We start from the raw sequence: 17,260 nt of genomic DNA on the forward strand, positions 1-17,260 counted from the left end.
CTTTAATTGACAAAACTGAAAGGAATGACAGGTACAGAATTTTGAACCGGGCAATCCAGGCAATTAAATCAATGCATTGATATAAGCTTGATTCAGTTGGGGGTGGGGGGAGGATTCAAGGGGAAACTAAAGGGAAATACAAACTAAACATATAAAAGGGTTTAGTTTGTACTTGGAAAAGGGAAGTACAAACTCAACCTATAACTTAGTTATAAAAACTGTAAATAGTCACCTACATTGTTTCATAGCATGTCCAAGGTTTGTACTATGATGTATTGTTAGTTGTATGATTTTCAAAAAAAAGTACATAAATAAGGCGAAAACAGGCACCAGCCAATCCGTCTGCAATGCCAGAAATACAGCTTAAAATACCTTTGCTTTTTAGCCTTTGAGATTTTAATGTACAATGCTTCTATGAGACTGTACCCCACTTATGCTGGTCTGTGACCATAATAAAGATTTTGATTTGATTTGAGCTTAATTCTTCCAAATGAATGAGTGTTTGAGGATTGGAACATCCGTAGGGAGACCAAAGTGCTTGTCTATAAAGCTATTGTCCTCCCAACCCTGTTATACGCCTGCGAAATGTGGACTGTCTACAGACATCACACTCAACTCCTGGAATGATTCCATCAGCACTGCCTCTAAAAATCCTGCAAATCTCTTGGGAAGACAGGCGGGAAAATGTCTGTGTTCTGGAAGAAGCAAATACTTCCAGCACTAAAGCAATGATCCTTCGCCATCAACTCCGCTGGACTGGCCACGTTGTCCAAATGCCTGATCACCATCTCCCAAAGAAGTTACTATACTCCTAACTCAAGAACAGAAAACAGAATGTTGGTGGACAGGAAAAGATGGGCTTACAGTCAAACTTAAAAACTGGCATAGACACTGAAAACTGGGAAGCCCTGGCCCTCAAGTGTTCTAACTGGAGGTCAGCTGTGACCAACAGTGCTGTGCAATTCAAAGAGGTGTGAATGGAGGGCGAAAGGGAGAAATGCGTCAACAGGAAGGTGTACTAAGCCAACTCTGACCGGGATCGCTTTCCATCTGGAAACCGATGTCCTCACTGCGGAAGAACACGCGGATCAAGAATAGGTCTCTACTGTCACCTACAAACTCACCACTAAGACCCTACACTTGGAAGGCCATCCTACTTGAAGACAAGTGACCGTCGATGATTATGACATTGTAAAATTTTATTTGAGTAAATGAATTGAGAGTAAAACCCTAAAATGAAATGACTTTCTAGAGTAGCAAAAAGGGGTTAAGTGCCTATTCCAGAATAAGTTTCTAGTTTCTATCTCATTTCCAAATGGCACGAATGTTCAAAATTCTTAATATGCAATTCTTTTTGAACTACAGGGCGCTGAATCCCCACTAATCTTTTCTGGGGATTAAAAGTTCAATAAGTAATATTTTCCAAGTTTTGACTCATGCAGCCACTATCATTCATTGTTATCTATAGAAATAAGGCCACAGCTGTAAAGACCAGTCTTTTTTTTATTGAAAAATACATTCTTTTTACATAAAAATGCATACATAACTAAACATTACTGAAGCGAAAACCAGAATTTTCCCAGTTGTGCAGTCAAAACCTGAAGAAAGCAGCACTTTTTCATGCAACTAGAAAACAAACAACGAAGAAATTGTTTTCCAAAACCATTGTTGAAATTCACACTGACAGTTCTGCGTGCAAGAAAAAATGCATAAAGATAAATTTCAAAATTGACAACTTTAAAGTTAAACCAGAAGCTTTTGCATATACAAGCAGGACTGGCATTTTGAAAAATTATATACTTTATATAAATTCTTTATTTAAGAACAAGTTGGCAGCCAATTATACATTTGGTCTCTAGCATATAAGTCAAAATTAAAATGTCACCCCACTTAGGAAGCTACCATTTTGAAAATATAAATATCTCGACTTGTTTGGAATAGATGGTTTTAGTAGAAAATGGCACAGAATTATATCCCAACCAACTGAAGGGTGTCCCTTCTGTGAAGGATTTCTCATCATTCATATTAATATATTTAAGTAGGTTGGTTACAATATAGAAAACTCCCACAGCGATATACCATGGGACTTCACATCTAAGAAAAACTTAGCTGCATTGCTTTAAGATCCTTGAAACAACCAAACAAATTGTGAGATGGGATGTTAATTTGGGCAATTAGTGGTTGGAAACTACCCCACGGAGTATATATTTACATGTGTGCATAACTATAATCATTGCTCTGACGACAATTCAACCATCAATGCAGATTATGTTTCACAATGAAAGAGGCCATCTCTAATTTCTCTCAATTTATAAAATAAGGTAGATGTAGTCTGTGTGCGTTTGTCAGCAATAATTTTCAATTTTAACCAAAAAAAGGATATATCAGAAACAATCATGGTTACATGGCATGCTTATAAGGATACCAAATGTTAATTCAAAACACACTCACTTTAATTAAAGGAGTGGCTATTTAATCCATGAGAGGGAAAAAGAGTGCAATAATTTCATCTTTTAGTATAATTTTACCATTTTCTTGACAACTGCATATACAAATTAAGGTCTATTCTCATAGTTTATAATTATGCCTACACATCTGCAAATTAACTGATTTATTTGAGTTGAACTAATTGCTCTGCATATTATTAGGTGAACATAGCAAAAATATAATTATTTCAAATGTTTCCATTTTACCTGTAAACAAATAAATAGAACAAAATATTCATGGTCCCATGAATCACAAAGGTCTAACCTCACATTAGAAAAAGCTGTGGTTTATAGTAGCCAAAATGTATAGATTTAGTTTAAAACAAATCCACAGATGGCCAAACTAGTTTGTTTTCCCCATGTTTAATTTGTTTCTTTCCTGCTTCCTCTGTCAGTTCCTATTTCAGGGTGAGTAGCTGAAGAAACAAAGCATGACTATAGATTCAAAAGTAACAACAAACCACAATTTAAATAAGGCAGAGTTTGGAAGCCAATAATAACAAGAAAAAACCCAACCATAGTTTGTCATTGTGATTTGTGTCTGACCACCAAAAATTGTTTGTTGGTTGGAATATACTGAGCTACAATAATATGTCAGAAGTCAAGAAACTACAAACTAGTTTACTATTAAATGAGGACTGCCCAATGTTTCCACAAAATCACACATTGAAACAATATACTTAGTAGCTCAGATAAGCAATGTGGAATTTAAAATATGAGACATGCATCAGTACTCTTCAAAGAAACCAAGAAAACATATTTTAAATGAGATTGTCAACTTTGGTCCCTATTCTTGCTATTTGAGAATGGGTAAAAAGAGTTGTCTGAGCACCAAAGTAGAAAAATATAAAAAATATCTATAACTCAAGTGCTTTTTTGAGTGTTTTGTTTTGATCTGATAAAATTTTACATTTCATGATTCAGGAATATATGATGTCAACAAATCCAGGTCACATCTTGCTTCAGCTAATAAGTGTCAGTAAAAAGTTTAATTAGTTGTAAAACTGATTTTCTTGAAACAGAGATGAGATCGTATGCTCCGGTTTGCTCATTACTCAAAGAAGCCTTGAAGCTCACACCAATTAATCATTTTTCATTATTCAGAAGGGATAAGTCGGCAAGCGACTTGAAGGCACACAAGTACCACAAATGGAAAAATTATATCAAGAAAAGAACACATGTATTAATGCATAAGAAAAAGGGATGAGATGTAAGAAATGAATCTGTATGCAAACTAAAGTATCAGAAGTCTTTAAAAATGCCTTTGATAATGATCTCATCTTCAATATTTATAGAAGAACTCTCCAAAGTCCCTACAGTTTTAATTCTTTCTGACAATGTTATTGGAGAGCCCATTTGTAGTAAGAAAAAGTAATAATGAATCAATACACCGTCTAAAATTTGGAAGGCATTTATAAACAAATTAGGATTGTGACTAGGAATTGGATGGAATTTCTTTAATTGATATCTAAAAGAATGGTGTATTTTAAAGATAAAACAAAAGAAATCCTGGTTGTCCAAAAAGCAAAGTTAAGTTCCTGTGGAACTTAACAAAACTAGAAATCTAGAAATGACATCTCTACTAAAATAGATTTTATTACCAGGGCACTTTAAATAATTCTAAAGCTATTTGGTTTATTAGTGATATGCATATATACTTTAATTGTAAATGGGTTTAGGGGCACTTCCATTGCTTAGAGATAGGAAAATAGAACTTTAAATAATTGTTTTCTATAGAACAAAAGCCTTTTTAAACAATACTGATATACTACTACTATATGTATTTCAATCTAATTATTATTATGCTTCTTGTAACCTTATTTTTGTGATTTTCACAATCTCAAGGGAAAATGAGAGTTGACACAGGACTAAACTGGCACATCAATCACTGCTTCACACAGTGGTACAATTTAGACTGGCAAAGCTCAAAAATGTATTATCTTAGGTCAAAACATTGGACCTACAAGAGAAATTTAAAAATAATCTTCCATGTCAGATTAAAAATATAACTGTATGTGTATCTTGGTAATATAAGTCATGGAAGAAACTAGACTGAAACAAAAAAAAGTCCAAGTCTTCAAGTAACCTATTGTCTTATAAGCACCAATAGTGTTGATAGGACTTAAAAACTGACAGGTAGTATCAAGACCAAAACTACTACAGTATGTCTAATATCTTTACCAAAATACATTCCTAACTAGGGCAACTAGGAGAAGTGGTTAAAAACTGTCAAGTTCCAATGGCACACTGATTGGAAAGTCTCTAAGGCAAGGCATTGGAAAATTGCCCACCTTGATACATTGAGAACGCAAAGGGGCACTCGGCTTTCCCAAATCCCATCTTTAAGTAGCGTGTGTAACAACAGGGATGTCAATTTCAATGGCAGAGTGGCGCGATCGTGCAGAATAGGGTTGGGAAGCATAGCTATGCACACTAGGCGCATGCGAATATAGAGGCTGCCAGAATGGGGAAGGTAGGGCTTTACAGGCACAATACCAGAGGAACAAGAGAATGGCGGTGAACAATAAACCTCCCGCACTGGCAATAGCAATGTACACTGAGATATCAAAGCTGAAAACAGGTTCGTATTTCTTGTTCATTACTTGATTGTGAAAGATGACCCAAATAGATGGCGTCAAGCAAATGACACATGCCAGGAGAAAGAAGAGGCCAGCCACAAGATGGCAGCCTGCGCTGTTTATAATGCATCTGGCTTGTTTGATGTTGGGCACCGTGGAAACAAAGGCTGTGTTGCACATGCCAATCAGACAGAGAAACAGAGCCAGGACAGTAGTGAGCATGCTTATGGGGAGAGCAAGCTGGAGGACACGCAAATCCAGCTGATCGATTGCGGTGTACCATTCGGTGTCATAGATGACACAGTCTTTGCTCCCATCGGCTCGGACACACTTAATCCAGAGCCCGGTGTACACTGTCACATTCTTTTCATTTTTGTTGAAGGTATAAAGTCGCATTTGTCTCCAGTTTGGAAGCAGAGCGGCAGCGATGAGTCCCGATAAGGCAGCTGTTCCAGAAAGGAAGGCCAGGACTGTTGCGGCATGGACATCACGGCAGCCCATTTTAGCCAAGGAAAAATATCCCTGGGAAAGAGAAAGTGTTTTCAAGTCAATAAAATTCTAGTGTTAGACCACTCTTAACAACTACAGTAGAGTCTTGCTATCTAACCTTCACTCATCCAATGTTCTGTATTATCCAATGCAGTCTGCCTTTTAGTAGTCAATGTTTTTGTAGTCAAATGTTTTCAATACATTGTGATGTTTTGGTGCTAAACTCGTAAATACAGTAATTACTACATAACGTTATCGTGTACTGAACGGCTTTTTCTATCAATTTGTTGTAAAACATGATGCTTTGGTGCTTGATTTGTAAAATCATAACATAATTCGACGTTTAATGGGCTTTTCCTTAATCCCTCCTTATCATCCAACATTTTCGTTTATCCAACATTCTGCCAGCCCATTTATGTTGGATAGGCGAGACTACTGTACAATGTCAGACTACATAGAGAAGCCATTGAAATCCACAAGCATGTGGACAATTTCAACAGAAAGAAGGAAACCATGAAAATGAACAAAATCTGACTACCAGTATTAAAAAAAACCTCTAAAATCAGAACATTAAATAGAGAGCAACACTCTGAAAACAGGGGAATTCCAGACATGAAACAATCAGGGCCAGCTAACACCTCCGAACAAAGGATTCCCCCAGACAGGAATCAGCCAGGACCTGAAGCTGCCAAAGCCATTAAATGCTAATCAAGGTGATTAATTCCAACATTCACACTTGCCTCCAACATATAAGAGTTTTTCTCCCACCCCAGACTTCCACAGATATATAAACCTTCCTTGCCTAGTTCCCAATATACTTCACAACCTCTAAGGATGCCTGCCATAGATGTGGGCGAAATGTCAGGGGAGAATGCTTCTGGAACATGGCTATACAGCCTGGAAAACTCACAGCAACCCAGTGATTCTGGCCATAAAAGCCTTCAACAACATATTTTTTGATTAAAACTTCCAAAATCTTCCTGAATACACTGGATACTTTTTGCACCACAACTCACAGAATCCATCTGGATGCTTGCTGAAATATTTCAGAAACCTAAGCCAAACAGTAACTTGTGCAAACTCTGTTGTTAAACAGGAATCTATTAAAATCATACTGAAGCAATTGTTGTGCATTGGGGTTCTTATCAATTGGAACCTGCTGATTAAAAAACGGTTTTCTGGAAACTACACATGTTAATTTATAAATAAGCAAGCATTGCCCGGTATAGCAGTATAATGCTGAATCTTCTCCTGAGCACTTACTATGACAATTTGCTAATGAGTGATGCCAGCAGTCATAAGAGATTTCCTAGAATGCAAAGTTCTCATCTGTTATTGTTCTTAAATAGAAAACTAGGCAGATTATATTATAAAGATTTTCATATTTTAGCAAATAGTCAATTATTTTACAAAAAGAAAGGCTTGGGATGAATGTTCTACTAAAGAAAGTCACTACAATGGATGACAAAAAAGTGACACACCTGGCAACCAGAGTTTGCTACCATCTCCACTGCCATTTTAATAGGATCTTGCTGTATAAGCCTCATGAAGCACAGAGAAACCTCATGAAGCGAGGCTTATACAGCAAGACCCTATTAAAAATGGCATAGGGCAGCAGCAGGGGTGATAGAAAGCCTCGCCAGCTGCATTCTTCTACCTTGCAAAGGAGCCCTGTCTCAATTAAAATACCACATAATGTTTTTCATAGGTAAAAATTAACTTAACCTAAGAAAATTATATTCCAATTTGGCACCAGGAAATATATTTTTGACTCTGAAATAAAGACAAGTTATCATATGTACCCCTTCAACTGTGGCTTTCACTAAGCCCCTTTCTAAGGGATTGAAAAGATAAACTTACCGAAAGGTTTCACCAAGCCAAGAAGAACAGCAGCTAACAAGCGCTAGTACAATTCTAACCAACCTAGGGAGGAAAAAAAAAGAGATTAAGTATAAGTTCCCATCTTTGGGGGACTGTGGAGAATCATAGCATATCATGGATAAGCTGCAAGATGGGACTCTTGCCTATTTATTGCCTATTTCCTACTGTGGCTATTGGACTGACCAGAACCTGAAAGCGTAGCTTTTCTTTAGAGCAAAGGGTCCTGGCTTGTTCATTTAACTAGCCAGAATTGCAAACCAAATTTTGGTTTTGATTCATCACCTCTTGCTTGTTTTGAAGTGATATGGTAGAGTCCCTCATGGATGATGTTATTATTTGTGACTACTAGTCATACGTCTTATTCTGTATTCAAAAGCAAAATAGGTGTGTGCTTTTCAATGACAGCTGCTGGGGAATATAAAAGGGTATTGTAGTCATAGAGTCATGAAAAACTGTGAATAAAGTAATTATTTGGGTTGCCTTGAGTTTTCTGGGCGGTATGGCCATGTTCCAGAAGCATTCTCTCTTGACGTTTCGCCCACCTCTATGGCATGGGAGGTTGTTAGAGTGGTCCAGCATTTCTGTGTCCTCAAATAATATGCTGTGTCCAGGTTGGTTCATCAAGTGCTCTTCTATGGCTGACTTCTCTGGTTGAATTAGTCTGCAGTGCCTTTCATGTTCCTTGATTCGTGTTTGGGTACTGCGTTTGGTGGTCCCTATGTAGACTAACAACCACCATCTCAGACTACACAGAGAAGCCACTGAAATCCACATGAAGCACATGGACAGAAAGGAGCAAACCATGAAAATGAACAAAATCTGGCTACCACTACAGCAGAGTCTCACTTATCCAACCTTCACTTAGCCAACGTTCTGCATTATCCAACGCAGTCTGCCTTTTAGTAGTCAGTATTTTTGTAGTCAATGTTTTCAATACATTGTGATGTTTTGGTGCTAAATTTGTAAATACAGTAATTACTAGGCTTGCTCAAATAATTCGATTTCCCCGTTACCCGTTATTAATTCGTTACTTTCGTTAGTTTTGAAGCAATATACGGCCTTGATTGTCCACACGTCTGGATATCGTGGTTTTGAACCGCGAGAGGCCGTTTTTTGTTATGTCGTCGTTTTTTTCATTAGGAAAAAAAGCTTTTGCAAATCACCCAAACTCCCACCATTCAGGCCCTTTCCTTTTGCCCCTCAGCAAAAGGGGCGTCACGGGCTCAGCCAATGGGAGGGGGCGAGGGGGAAGGAGGCCGAGGAGGAGGAGGAAGACGGAGGGGGGAAATGGCCGCCGCCGCCTCGCCTCAGCTCAGGCCTGGTGTTTCTCTGTGAGGCAGGAAGGCGGCGGATGGAGCCGGGAATGGAGAGACCGAGAGAGACAGAGACACGCAGAGATGGAGGCTGGCGCGGGGCCCGGCGGTGAGGAGGAAGAGGCCCGGGATGTGAGCGGGTGTGGGCCAGGCCCGTCCTCGGCTGCTCCCGGGGAGGGATGGAGGGAGGACTACGACTCCCAGGTGCCCAGATTCGCACCCTCCCTCCCCCCAATACAGGTCTCCATACCACGCTACATGAACTTGAATGGATAGGATACTGTGGTTGTGTTGTCGAAAGCTTTCATGGCCGGGATCACACTGTTGTGGTATGTATTCCGGGCTCTATGGCCATGTGCCAGAAGCATTCTCTCCTGACGTTTCACCCACATCTGTGGCAGACATACTCAGAGGTTTTGACGTCTGTGCGAAGCTAGGCAAGTGGGGTTTATATATCTGTGGAAGGTCCAGGGTGGGTGAAAGAACTCTTGTCTGTGGGAGGCAAGTGTGAATGTTGCAATTGGTCACCTTGATTAGCGTTGAATAGCCTTGCAGCTTCAAAGCCTGGCTGCTTCCTACCTGGGGGAATCCTTTGTTGGGAGGTATTAGCTGGCCCTGATTGTTTCCTGTCTGGAATTCCCATTTTCTGGGTGTTGTTCTTTTACTGTCCTGATTTTAGCTTTTCTGTAGCTAAAAATGCATATAAAATTGATTCTATAGGGAGGATAAATGATTGGATTTCAACTCCTACAGCTTAGCTTTCTCTGCCAATAATGGTACCATACCAAACTAAAGCTCCCAAGATTCTGTAGCAGTGAGCCATCTTGGATATTGTAAGGGATTTATTATTATTATTATTATTAGACCTTGCTCCCAGGAAGGTGCCTTCGCTGTGGCTCCCAACTTATCTATCTACCTTTCCACATATTCTCCACATTGTGTGTATGTGTATGTATATTATATATACATGAGCCCCGATGGCGAAGTGTGTTAAAGCACTGAGCTGCTGAACTTGCAGACCGAAAGGTCCCAGGTTCAAATCCCGGGAGCAGAGTGAGTGCCCGCTGTTAGCTCCAGCTTCTGCCAACCTAGCAGCTTGAAAACATGCCAGTGTGAGTAGATCAATAGGTACCGCTCTGGCGGGAAGGTAATGGCACTCCATGTAGTCATGCCGGCCACATGACCTTGGAGGTGTCTATGGACAACACTGGCTCTTGGGCTTAGAAATGGAGATGAGCACCAACCCCCAGAGTCAGACATGACTGAACTTAACGTCAAGGGATACCTTTACCTTTACCTATATACACACACACACACACACACATATGCAGGGACTATATATATATATATATATATATATATATATATATATATATATATATACACACACACACACACACACACACACACACACACACACACATCACACACACACCAATTTAACAAAGTTTCAGCCACAAAAACAAAGTTTCTGAAGTAGAACAATGACTTTCACATTAAAGACAACCCAATTTAACAGGAAATAATACTTTCAAACCAGGAACAGATTTCTGCAATTATTAAAAAATGGTTTATTATAAAAGCTATGAAAATTCGCCAAAAATCAGAGGATAAGGGAAACGTTCCAAATTTTGGTGAGCTATCAGTGTTAAATGTGTTCTACCACTGTACCAAGTTTGAAGAAGATCACTCAAAAAATGAGGGCGGGAGAGTCCTGTAAAATCTCCCCTCGTGCTGTTTTTTTTTTGGCCACTGCGCATGCGCGTCCGCCATTAACGAATTAATTTAGAAAATAACGAATTTTCGTTAATTTTGAATTTTTTGGGGGGCAAAATTCGGAAATGACATCAGAAACGAAACGCTGGCGCCCCCTGCTTTTGAAACGAGTTTAAAATCAATTTTTTCATGGATCGCTCAAGCCTAGTAATTACTACATAACGTTACCATGTATTAAACAGCTTTTTCTGTTTATTTGTTGTAAAACATCATGTTTTGGTGCTTAATTTGTAAAATCATAATGTAATTTGACGTTTGATAGACTTTTCCTTAATTCCTCCTTATTATCCAACATTTTTGCTTATCCAACGTTCTGCTGGCCCGTTTATGTTGGATAAGCAAGACTCTACTGTATTTAAAAAAAAAAACCTCTAAAATCAGAATAGTAAATAAAGAACAACACTCAGAAAACAGGGGAAATCTAGACAAGAAACAATTAGGGCCAGTTAATCACCTGCCAACAAATGATTCCCCCAGGCAGGAAGTAGACCAGGCCTTGAAGCTGCAAGGCTATTAAATGCTTATCAAGGTGGTCAATTGCAACATTCACACTTGCCTCAAACAGACAAGAATTCTTTCTCCCAACCTGGACATTCCACAGATACATAAACCCCACTTGCCTAGTTTCCAACAAACCTCACGACCTCTGAGGATGCCTGCCATAGATGTGGGTGAAACGTCAGGAGAGAATGCTTCTGGAAAATGGCCACACAGTCCTGAAAACTCACAGCAACCCAGTGATTCCAATCATAAAAGCCTTCAACAAAATAAAGAAATTGTTTGGGTTTTTTTAACCTGAGAACACCTCTGTAGGAATTTCTAAGTCTTCCAACATGACTCAACTTCTACTAGAAACTGCATAGAATTGTACTACAGTAGAGTCTCACTTATCCAATGTTCTGGATTATCCAATGCATTTTTGTAGTCAATGTTTTCAATACATTGTGATATTTTGGTGTTAAATTCATAAATACTGTAATTACTACATAGCATTACTGAATATTGAACCACTTTTCTGTCAAATTTGTTGTATAACATGATGTTTTGGTGCTTAATTTGTAAAATCATAACCTAATTTAATGTTTAATAGGTTTTTCCTTAGTCTCTCCTTACATATTCACTTATCCAACATTTTGCTGGCCCGTTTATGTTGGATAAGTGAGACTCTACTGTAGGTGAGTTAGAGATTCCTAGAGAGAACATTTTTTAATCTTATCCTCAAAACCCCAGACTACAAATGTGGAAAGATGATTGTACATTATCTCCTGACTGTGAGCTTCTCATTGGAATCTATGAAGATGAGCGAAGTGGGATCCTAAAGCTAGACACGGCAGATTTTGAACAAGCACTTTTATGTTGTTCACACTGTCAATTATAGTGCTATGATTCTTCACTAACTATCATGATTCTATTCTCTGAAATCATGGAATTTGCAGTTTAGAGAGGAATACTTGGAATTTTCATACGGTAACCTATAGTACCTCCTCAAACTACAAACTTCAGGACTTCATAGGATGTTACCACTGTAGTTAAAGTTGCATCAGAGTGCCTTAATTATATAGGAAGAAAGCGCCCCAGGAGAACCTTTAAAAGACACAGCACCAGCATTTTGCCAAAAACAACCTTCAGATAAATCTAGTTACAATTAAAAGCATTTATGATCAATAAAAAATGTGTTATCTAGTTAATGCAAGTTATTCACAGCATGCAACCAAAATATGTACTTTGCAAAGGTACTCCATCTTTTTTCTACTTCTTATATGCATCAACATGTAACATTAACATGTAACAGGGCCAACACAAGCCTGTATTTGAGCATGATGTTTATCTCTGGCCAGCTTCTCATTTGTTTCAGTTCTTTATTACTGAAGAATGGCAATAGACAGATGATAAATAAGATTTTCTAGGCCATTTTGCAGAATGTAAAAAAAGAATGGGGGGGGGGCAGAGAATCAGTCATTTTGCTTTTGTTATTAATGATGACTCATTTGGCCACAGCACAGAAACCGAGCTATGATTCAAGGCACAGTCAAAGCATTTCAAACAGAAACACACAGCATTTAGTGAAAGACATGTAAGCAGAGCCCTGTTAAATGAAACCAAAGGCATCTCTTGTCCAGTATCTTGTTTCTCATTGACGGGCATTATGCCACTATACAATTATAGCACTCCATCGCTTTATGCTATAGACTCCAAGGGTTTGTACTTTGAAGATGCACTGGAGATCTCCAAATACGGTACCTCTCTCTGATCTCCAAATCCTTGATCATATGGGATGTTGCCATGGCAATTAAAGAATATAATTGTATAATGTGAGCCCCGAATGCCTCTGGGAAACCTACAAAGAGGACCTAAATACCAATGCTTTTGGTCCTTACCATCAGGTTTGCAAGATGAATCTACATTGTAGAATTAATGCAGTTTGACATGAATTTAACTCAGTGCTATGGAATCCTGGGAGTTGTAGTTCAATGAGGCCTCAGGATTCTGGCAGGGAAGGCTAAAGGCCATGGCAGTTCAAGTGATGCAAAGCTGCATTAATTTTACAGTGCAGATGCACCTCAGTAGGCTGAATAGTCAGCATAAACAGTACTTATAGTACAGTCTCACTTATCCAGCAACTTATCCAACGTTCTGGATCATCCAACGCATTTTTGTAGTCAATATTTTCAAAACATTGTGATAGTTTGGTGTTAAATTCGTAAATACCGTAATTACTACATAGCATTACTGCATATTGAACTACTTTTTCTGTCAAATTTGTTGTCTAACATGATGTTTTGGTGCTTAATTTGTAAAATCATAACCTAATTTGATGTTTAATAGGCTTTTCCTTAATCTCTCCTTATTATCCAACATATTCTGCCGGCCCGTTTATGTTGGATAAGTGAGACTCTACTGTATTTACAGATTTTAGTTTCTTGCCACATATTTGCCTAGCCCAATATGGTAAATGTTATTACTTTTTGTGGCAGCCAATCCCACAAAAATTATCTCTTATGTGAAGAAATACTTGTTTCCTCTGTTCCTAATCTTTTGCCATTAGCTTCTATTAAAGATGGCATCATGTAGCTTGCTAGATGTTTTAGGAGTGCAGATATAAAAAAATCAGCATAACTGATGGGAAGGAATGCAGGGCGATACAATGCATCATCTTCTATATACGTTAGACATATTCATCCATTAAGAAGAAGACAAGCTTTTAAGAAATGCCAAGCTTCACAGCAAGTAACAGTACATTCATGCAATATAGTAGTTTGGAGTCCAAATTACGAATGAATAAGCCGCATGGAGGGAACCAGTATGGGGTAGTGGTTTGTGTCCTAGGGAGCAAGCTTCAAATCCTCACCCATCCATGGAAACCCATCAGGTGACCATGGGCAGATCACACTCTCTCAGCTTCAGAAGGAGGCAAACACAAATCTTGCCAAGAAAAACCCATGATGGGTTCAACTTAAGGTTCCATTAAGCCAGAAGTGACTCGAAGCTCCACAACAACAAGCCCTGCAGAACTCATCAAGCTTTACAAATATTTACTACCAGTGGATTTTTTGCACCAGCAGTTAAAATGTGATGTTACAAACCTGGAATATATTGGATCAGTGGTTTAAGTGTTGGGCTTTCCCTCCGGAGACCTGGGTTCGAATCCCTGCTCAGTCATGGAAACCCATCTTGGGCGAGTCACACTCTCTCAGCCTCAGAGAAAGGCAATGGACCAATCTTGGCAACCAAACCCTGTGACAGGTTGAAAACCAACTGAATAAGGCACACTAGGTGACCACCACCACCACAATAATAATAATAATAATAATAATAATATCTTTATTCCTATATCCCACCCCATCTCCCCGAAGGGACTAGGGTGGCTCACATGGGGACGAAGTCCAGCAATACACAACAAAATCCAATCACATAAATACATTTAAAACATATACACATAAAATCATAAAATATATAATACATTAAAACATACTCAAGCATTAGCTACTACCTTGGGCGAGTCACACACTCTCAGCCTCAGAGGAAGGCAATGGCAAACCTGCTCTGAACCTATCTTCCCAAGAAAACCCTATCAAAGGTTGGAAAGCACAATAGTTAATAGGATGAGCTGCTATGGACAGAGCACAAGCTTTCTGCCTGAGCATTTCACATTTGAATCCAAACATTTTAATGGAAAGGGCACTATTTTTAGGATGCTTGGTGGCACAAGGGATTAGGATCAGAGGAAAGCAGTTCTTCGGAAGAAAGAAAGAGAGGTTCACAATAATAATAATGATAAGTATCAAAGGGAAGTTGAAACTCACCCACGAAAAAAGCACCCAAATTTGCAAAACCCCAAAGATCCTCTTCGCCTCCTTCTTGGCTCCGCAGCTCTCGGTTTCTCCAGGAAGTGGCTGCCTTTTCCAAGGCTTCCTGGGATTGTAGTCTCCGCCTGCCTCGAAACTACAACTCCCAGGATCCCCTTTCCGGGATTGTTTCAGAAGCCACACCTTCGGGGTTGGGTTTCAGGCTGCTTTTCTTGCTTCCTCCCGACGTGCAAGGGAGGCTTCTCTAGGCATGCATCTACACTGGATCAATGCTAAGGGTTCCCGGGAGTTATAGTTTGGTGGGGCACCAGCACTCTTTGGCAAAGAAAGCTAGTATCTTTGTAAAACCACAACTCCCAAGGCTCCACATCATCGAGCTAGTGCAAGCATTGGCAAAGTTTGGCCCTCCAGGTGTTTTGGACTTCAACTCCCACAATTCCTAACAGCCGGTAGGCTGTTAGGAATTGTGGGAGTTGAAGTCCAAAACACCTGGAGGGCCAAACTTTGCCCAGGCCTTAGCTAGTGTAAAGATTCATCCCTAGATATGTATTTGAACTTCTTCCTAGGAATAGTTGTTTAAGGGTACAGCTACAGTCTAGAATTAATGCAGTTTGATATTACTTACATTGCCATAGCTCAGTGCTGTGGAATCCTGGGAATTGCAGTTTGGCAAGATACCAGAACTCCAGTGTTTTAATTCATTCTGCAAATTAGAGCCTATATGCACAGCTGGTTTCAGGATTTAAAACACATTATGGAATCCAGTAGCATAGGCTTGCCATGCATCAAACTTATCTTGATGGCAAATAACAGCCAGAAAGCAATAGCCTTGTTTTGTTCTGTAGCAGCAGGTCTAATATGCTATATATACTTATGCATAGGAGCGCCTCCCGGTGGCACAGCAGGTTAAACCACTAAGCTGCTTAACTTGCTGACTGAAAAGTCAGGGGGTTGAATCCAGGGAGTGGGGTGAGCTCCTGCTGTTAGCCTCAGCTTCTGTCAACCTAGCAGTTCGAAAACATGCAAATGTGAGTAGATCAATAGGTACAAATGTGAGTAGGAACTGCTCCGGCAGGAAGGTAACAGCGCTCCATGCAGTCATGCCAGCCACATGACCTTAGAGACATCTACGGACAATGCCGGCTCTTCAGCTTAGAAACGAAAATGAGCACCAACCCCCAGAATCGGACAGGACTAGACTTAATTTAATGGGAAAACATTTACCTTTACCTACCTACTCATGCATAAATCGACTTCTTATATAAGTTGAGGTAAGGTTTTGGGGCCAAAATCAGGGACTTTGATCTCACCTATGGATAAGTAGAGAGACATAGCTATATAGGATACTTCTCAATGCTAGTGCTGCTTTATACCTATACAGGTAGTCTCCCAAGTTATAAACATCCAACTTACAAACTGGAAGAGTTATCATGGGGACAAGGGATCTCCACTGAAACTTCACCACCAATCCTTCACAAACAAGCCAAATGTTTCAAAGTCCAATTATTACAGGGACAGGAAGTGAAGTGAAATCTTCTGAACAGTGGCTTACATGTTCCGGCTTACATATAAATTCAACTTAAGAACAAACCTATAGAACCTATCCTGTTCGGAACTTGGGCACTGCCGGTACAGGCTAGGATCAAGAAGCTCATAGGAATTTTGATTAGCATTTGGTTACATGAGCCATCCAGGAATAGTCAAAGGGTAATAAAGATTATTATTTTATTTATTTATTTCTATCTCACTTTTCTCCCGAGTTGGGACTCAAAAGTAGCGAAGATGTAAAAAGTAGAAAAACAACATACTAATAAAAAAGAACAGCACCATCATAATCATATCTAATAAAGGATTAAATTACAAAAAAAGCCAACATCAACGTAATTGACAACTAGCACAAATATAGTTAAAACAATAGATTAAAATCCCATCTTAAATCAATTCATTTAGGCCGTAGTCAGATACATTGCTGGAGGCAATTATGATCCAAACATTGTATACGATAAATCTGGCATTTTTAGTGCTATTCATTTTCAGGGAAGACCTGTTTCCACATGAAAGTTTTTACCTGATTCCTGAATGATAACAGGGAGGGAGCCAATCTTACTTCTTTAGGAAGAGAGTTCCAGAGCCATTTATATTGCTGCACTCAAGTGTTTTTACTGCATGTGTTGAATATTCAGCTATCCTACCAAATGCTGGTGGATTTGGCCTTGAGTTTGACACATATGGCCTAGAGCAGTAGTTCTCAAGCTGTGGGTCCCCAGATGCTTTGGCCTTCCACTCCCAGAAATCCTAACAGCTGGTAAACTGGCTGGGATTTAAGGGAGTTATAGGCCAAAACATCTGGGAACCCACAGGTTGAGAACCACTGGCCTAGAGGTGGGCTCTTCTCTGGATGTCTTCAAAAAGAGGCTGGAACAGTGCTT

The 17,260-nt window shown here is 39.3% G+C and overlaps 1 protein-coding gene across 2 annotated transcripts; it reads right to left on the minus strand.

Moving 5' to 3' along the window:
• Positions 1-1,485: 1,485 nt before the first annotated feature.
• cldn12 (claudin 12) lies at positions 1,486-14,980 on the minus strand. Of its 2 annotated transcripts, XM_008112499.3 has the most exons (4): positions 14,829-14,972; positions 14,109-14,259; positions 7,415-7,477; positions 1,486-5,587 (listed from the first exon to the last, which is right to left on the minus strand). In XM_008112499.3, the coding sequence occupies exon 4, from the start codon at positions 5,564-5,566 to the stop codon at positions 4,829-4,831; it is 738 nt and encodes a 245-aa protein (XP_008110706.1). In that variant the 5' UTR covers positions 5,567-5,587; positions 7,415-7,477; positions 14,109-14,259; positions 14,829-14,972; the 3' UTR covers positions 1,486-4,828. The 2 variants fall into 2 exon arrangements, with proteins under 2 accessions (XP_008110706.1, XP_008110705.1); XM_008112498.3 differs by lacking the exon at positions 14,109-14,259 and having other exon boundaries at positions 14,829-14,980.
• Between the last annotated feature and the right edge of the window lie 2,280 nt (positions 14,981-17,260).

The sequence above is a fragment of the Anolis carolinensis genome, chromosome 6 (genome assembly GCF_035594765.1).
Source record: "Anolis carolinensis isolate JA03-04 chromosome 6, rAnoCar3.1.pri, whole genome shotgun sequence".
Lineage (NCBI taxonomy): Eukaryota > Metazoa > Chordata > Lepidosauria > Squamata > Dactyloidae > Anolis > Anolis carolinensis.

What these genes read in the sequence shown, in the direction of transcription:
- cldn12 (XM_008112498.3), bottom strand. Translation starts at nt 5,566, where the DNA reads ATGGGCTGCCGTGATGTCCATGCCGCAACAGTCCTGGCCTTCCTTTCT.